At 48.7% G+C, this 6,275-nt stretch overlaps 1 protein-coding gene across 1 annotated transcript in view; it reads right to left on the bottom strand.

Moving 5' to 3' along the window:
- Window positions 1-3,692: 3,692 nt before the first annotated feature.
- The window catches only part of FRMPD1 (FERM and PDZ domain containing 1), a 49,110-nt gene continuing 46,527 nt past the window's right edge, over window positions 3,693-6,275 (bottom strand). Inside the window, exon 15 of the mRNA XM_047098942.1 lies at window positions 3,693-6,079. Within this exon, the coding sequence (XP_046954898.1) occupies window positions 3,693-6,079 (2,387 nt within the window). The remainder of the gene's footprint in view (window positions 6,080-6,275) is intronic.

The following is a 6,275-nucleotide window of genomic DNA, read 5'->3' as shown; positions in this document are numbered from 1 at the left end:
CCCTTTACAGACCCAGGGGGAAAGCGAGGCTCAGAGACCCTGAAGAGACTGGCCCAAGCCTTGACCTGATAAAAAACCAACAGTCACCCTTTACTCTTCCCTTTATTCCTGCTATCCCAGCGGTCTCACCCTTTGGAAGAGACCTTAGCATGTAAGAGCCTGAACTATCTCCCACCCAAGAAACCACAGCCCTGTTGGATCCCTCCTTGGCCCCATACTGTTTCCCTCTCTGGTCTTTTCATAGATCCTCCAGCACCCCCACCCCGTCCCTAATCCTTCAGTCCATCCTTTATCTGCTACTGGAGCAATTTAAATGTTAAAAGTAAACATTCTTTATCCCCCAGAGGGCTTTTCCCTAAAACCCAGCTCTAACATCTCTTCTCTGCTCAGAAGCTGGTGCTGGCTTCCCAATCAGTAGGGCTTGCAGAGTGGCTCAAAGGATCTTCAGTGGCTCCCACCACACCTACCAGTCCCTGCACTTTGCCCTCAGCCCAACTGGATAATTTTCCTCTCTCCCTGCCACTGCTCTTGTGTCTCTTCACCTTTGAATGAGCCCATGGCCACCCCCCAGAAAAGTCCTCTTAGCTGGTCTCACTGACCACCGCCCCCCAACCCCCTACTCCCACCATGCAGCAGATATCTGTTTGTCAGATGATATGTGTCTCCCTTTTCCAAACCCTAGTGGCTTCCCATTGTACTTGGATGTGAAGTCTAACCTTCCCAAGGCCTTCCCCGCCTGGTTCCTGGCTGCCCGTCTAAACTCATCCTATCATTCTTCCTCTGGCTTGCTGTGTTCCAGTCATACCTGTCTTCTTGAAATGCCTCAAATATACCAAGGCCCTCTGCAGATTCTGTTCCCTTTCCTCTCACTTTTTCCATGGCTGGCTCCTTCCTATCCTTTAGGCTTCAGCTTAAACCTTCCCTCTTTAGAGAGACCTTTACTGATCACCCAGGTAAGATTGGCTCATCCCATCCCTGTCTTGGCACTCTTCATTTCTTTACATGACCTATCAGTCAGTAATCTTTTTATTTTTTTCTGTGTCTTTCCTACTAGTTATAAGTTCCTGAGGGGAACATGTATCATGTTGATGATTTAATTCCCAGTGCCACTGCACACTAAATATGTGTTGACAGAATCACTAAATGAGTGATTTTTCTCCTTTCTTAACACATTCCAACCTACCTTCCTATCTACCAAATCTAGGACCTGATGCTCAGTAGCTACTTCTAATTAATGCTGCTTCCTACAGGAAGCCTTCCACGATCACCACTCTGTCCCCAACCACAAAATGACTTCTGTCTTTTGAGCTCTCCTAGCACCTTATCTGTCCTCTTTGGTCACCCTGAGCAGACCATACCTTATATTTGTAGGTTTCTATCTCTACATGTCATCTTATCTCTTAGACCAGGAGCTCTTGAAGACAGGATTCTTACCCAATTATTTACATTCATAATCCCACATCAGGCATCACCTGCAACGGTTGTAACAAATGTTTGTCTAAGAAACGAATCAGCCAATATTATGGTGAATGGGAAAAGGAAGGAGTGTAAATGTCTGGTAGTTTCCTAGTCACTAAACAATTGGCTTGCATTGCATCCCATTCTGCCTATTCATGTTGGGGGTGGTGTATCTCAAAAAAGGTGCTAAACAGGACCAGTCCCCACTCCCCTCATTTTAGCTTCTCAACAAGCAGTGGGGGATTTCCTGGAACTTCTGGGACTTAGTGCAGAGCAAAATACTAACTCCATACAGTAGCAGCCCAAGAAAGTTCATGGAGTTGAGGGGAGAGGAAGCACAGACAGACATAAACATTTGAGTGCCTGTGCCAGAGGCTTCACAGTCTTCTTCCCGCCTTCCACTATTATTTCTCACAATATGCCAAATGTGTATTACATAACAATCTCTAGTTTGGGGTGTTGTCCCCATTAATAAGAAAATGTACTTGAGGTATGTAAGTAAGGCATCTGGCACACCGTAGGCCCTCACTAAATGAGACGAGTACTATTTCCTTTTGTCAGTTGGGGAAACTGAGGCCCAGCGTGGTGCCTATAACAACATCACCAGTATTCCAGCTCTGGTTAAGTTGAAGTCCTAAGCTCCTTGCTTTAAACTTGCAAACATACAGATTACGTTCATGTAAATAAGCTACATAGCTCTTCAGAGCTTTCTGCTGGTCCTGTTTCACATTATACAGTTTTTATTTTTTCAGCGTCCTATTGTTCCTGTTATTCATGGCCATACAATCACTACAAATCTACGTTCGAGATCCTTATTCAAATTTTATTCAAAATATTATGTGAAAAGAAATAGGCCTCTAAGAAAATAAATCTTTTCCTGGCACAAGTACTGGTTCACTGGTTAGTTAACAAATAACTGGTAACAAGGGGTGAGAAAGATATCTTCTCGTCTCCCAAAATATTGCTTTCCTCTAATTGCCAAGGGTTTGGGTACATAAACACACTCATTCTGCCCTCCTTGTTCTGGGTGAAGGAGAGGAATTGGGAGGCCAGTGCAGACACACAACTGATCAGGAGTACCAGAGGGACAAAGGGCCCCCTTGAACAAGCTCTAATAGCCCAAGGTGACTGTCTAAGCCAGCTTTGGCCTGGACAGAGAAGCCAGGGGGAAAAAGACATCCCAGGGGTATCTTGAGATCAGTCTTCCTGGAGTCTGAAAACAAAATGTAGGAAATGGTTTCACACTAGGAGAGGCATCCATAAAGTTTGGGGATTACTACTGAATTTTACTGAGTACTTACTAGATTATTTATTAGATTTCTACCCAACAAAGCAGGAACTATTAACATTTAGAGAAGAGAAAACCAAAGCACTGAGTGGTTAAGTAGCTTGTCCAACGTCCCACTAAGATTAACTGGGATTAACTGGTTTAATTGGGATTAGTGAGAAAGGTACTAAATATATTTCTTTCCCTCTAATATTATTCTTAAAAAGGCAAATTGAATTCAGGGCTTTATGTTTGCCTTTACAGGTATTTACCAGAGAAAAAGTGTGCAGCATTCAGTCAATTTGAGATAAAGCACAGAGCACCCACTCCTGGATGTGGGTCACCATGCAACTAAGGAATTTAACTGCCACCTAGTGGCAACCTATGCTTGTCATAGCGAGGCAGCCAAGAATACCAGGCCTGCAGGTGCAGGTGCCGCAAACCAAACCTTGTGAAGATAAAATCTATCAAATATCACATGTATTCACTCCTATTTGTGAAGGTTATTGCCAAATCAGTGTGATACGCGAAGTCAAGACCATTTTTCAGTGATCCCCACCTTCCTCCCTCATCCCTGTCATCCTGGGACAGTCTGTGAATTCCTCCTGTTTCCACATCCCCAGGGTAAACTATTAGGGCACAGTTTACTGATGGCAAGCTACTTATCTGTATCCCCCTGAGGGTCTGTGAGAATCCTGACCAGGGGCAGGGATTTGTCTAATTCACCTTTCTATCCTAAGGACCTAGCACGTGGCCTGACCCAGAGGAGGTATTCAGTGAAATGTTTGTTGAATGAACATGAGTGAATGCTTTTGAACCAAACTTATCACTCTGTATGATTCAGGTCAGGATTAAGCAGCAGTTTATTTGAATACTCTAGTAAACATTTTGGAGGGGTGGTGGAGGAATGGAGGAGCTTCTCAGGGAAGTGTCCAGGGCAAGGCAGGGGCCTGGGCAACCGGCCTGCTCACAGGGCAGTGGATGCTCGGAACTTCTGGGTCAAACAAAACACAGCAGCCGTGAGAGCCGTGCACTGACGGGCCAAGAGTTTCACACTCAGGTCGTGGTAGCCTCTCTCACAGGTCAGCCTAGCAGCCTCTACGAACTGATGGTAGGCGCACACCACGTCCCTCAGGTTCCCTGCTGCTTCCCTGTGCCGAGTGGAACAGCGGCTGCAGTCTGTGAACTGGAAGCACAGGCCGGCCAGCTGGACCAGGTGCTGGAAGGTGTCCCGCACGGCACCCTGCATCTCTTCGGGGGACTGGTCCATTCTGATCACATGTTGACAGCTCGCCAGGAGCTTCTGGGAACCCATGCAGAGGCGGCTCCGGCTTTCTGAAAAGTGCCAGGTGCACTTCTCTGGGGGATGTTTGTTCCCATTCCCCCAGGAAGCTTCTAAAATATCTTGTAATTCCAGTAAGCTCTCTGTGAGTTGGCTAAAGCCCTCCGGGGTGCTGGCAGGGGCAGCTCTCAGCTGTCTCAGGGCCCTGGAGCAGTATTCTGGCCAGATGTGGCTATTCCTCGACAGGGGCTCCGCACTGCAGCTGCGGGCCCGGGCAGGCCTCCAGGGGAGGGCCAGCCGGCTTCCTGCAGAGGGCGGCGTCGTGAGGGGGGCAGTGGGGTGTGCTTCCAAGGCCCGGTCTTCTTCCTCTGCTTCTGGCTGCAGGCCACGGAAGCACGTGGCATAGGAGAACTGGCAGCTGCACTGCTCCATCCCAATCCTGGGGGCCATTGTCTCATTCACACCCACAAACCCCAAAGATGTGGCCATCCTGAGACTGGCAGAAACTTTAGGATGGCTTTCTGGGGCAAAGCACAGGAAAGACTTCTCAGCAGGAAGGCAGACGCTAGGACTTTTGTCTTTGTTTTCTGACAGTGAACAATGGTTTGAACCTTCTAAGTGGGGCTCCTTTGGGGGACCCGGTAGTGGCTTTGGCAGAGAAGGAGCTGGATTAAAACAGATCTGCTGAGGAGTGTCCCGAGAGGCTGTCTCTTCCCCTATCGTGTGGTTAAGTGGCTCTGCCTTGACCCCCTCCAGAGGGAAGGCTGATGGAATGGTCTGGTCCCCAAGCAAGAAATCGGGGTCTAAATCCAGCTCTTCCAATAGTTTTTGCTCTTGGGCCTGGCAGGCTTGGCCTGGGGTTTCTCTGCTTTGTCCTTGGGGACCCGTGGGGGAATGTGGCAGGATCTGCTCAGTTCCTGTTACAGGAGTCTTCAAGGAGAGGGAGGTTCTCATTCCACCAGCTGGAGCATTGACACCAATAGTCTGTGGCACAGCATTCGACAGGTCACTCTTGGAGTCACTTGAATCTTTCCCAGATTCATCATGAAATAAATTGGTGCTGTTTTTGTTTGTAACTTCTCCATCATGTCCCAGAGATAGCTGTCCTTGTTGTTCCTCTTCTGTAGGGAAAGAAGCCATCTTCTCTCCCAAATTTACCCCACGTTCACCACTTCCAGGCCTGACTAGAGGAGGAGACAACAAAGGCTCTGTGTATTTGGGGGCAGTTTCTTGCATAGGATTTGTAAACAAAGATCCCAGTCCTGTTTCCAATTGGATCCCTCCCAACTCTAGTGTGTCTGCTTGAGAGACCTTATGTGGCCCTGGGCTGACGGTCAGGCAGACTCTATTTGGGTCTGGGTCAGCACTAGAGAGGGAGGAGTTGCTGTCCCCTAGCTCTAGGGTGAGTTCTTTGGGGACACTGGCATCCGAGTGTTGAAGTGGAGACAAGGCATGGGAAGGCTCTGCCTGAGCAGTATCTAGGCCAGATGAGCCTGGGCTGGAACAGTGAGGGGTGCTGGCTGGGGAACTGGCAACAGTGGCAGTCAGGGGGGCAACCCCAGAACTATCTTTATGGTTGGGGTCAATCCGGAGGCGAATGGCAGAAATAGAAGACACTCGAGAGTCGATAACTGACTTGGTTTCCATGGTCTCGGGCTCCATCTCCATGACTCGGGAGGCTGGGTTTTTGCTCTTGGTCTGCCTCAAGGGACCCAGCAGCCCCAGGGCCTTGGTCTCCAGGAGGCCAGGCTCACCTTGCATGTCCTGCAGAGAGGACACAGTTGGGGAGGGTGCTCCGAGGGCCAGATAGGGCTCCCTGTCGTAGTAGCACACATCATCCACACTCTCCAGGGAGGCTGATGGCACCAGGGGAAAGGAGACCTGACAAGTGTAGTCAGTCTGTAGGAAAGACCTTCTTTTTCTCAGGGTCTTGGCATACTTCTTCACCCCTCCCCTTCTGCTTGGTTCTCTTCCATCTGGCCCAGGATTCAGGCTGTCCTCACAGATGCAAGTGCTAGCCTTATGCTGTAAGCTTGTGGCACTGGGTTCTGCAGCAGACACAGCTCTGGCCCCTAAGAATCAAGAAAGGGAAGAGTATGTGAAAAGCAGAAAAATAAAGAGACTTATAGAGGTTGGACCCAGGACTCAGGGTTGCCTGGGTTCAGATCCTGGCTGGATTGGGTAACCTTGGGCAGATTAAAGCTTGATCTCCTCAATTTGCTCATCTAACAGTTGGGGATAATAACTGTGGGAGACATTTTTTGGTTC

The sequence above is a fragment of the Lynx rufus genome, unplaced genomic scaffold, assembly GCF_022079265.1.
Source record: "Lynx rufus isolate CCGP_SWC_20201006 ecotype Redwood Valley unplaced genomic scaffold, mLynRuf1.p SCAF_10, whole genome shotgun sequence".
Lineage (NCBI taxonomy): Eukaryota > Metazoa > Chordata > Mammalia > Carnivora > Felidae > Lynx > Lynx rufus.
Note: the sequence above shows the minus strand (reverse complement) of the source record. Positions and strands in the feature narration are given on the sequence as shown.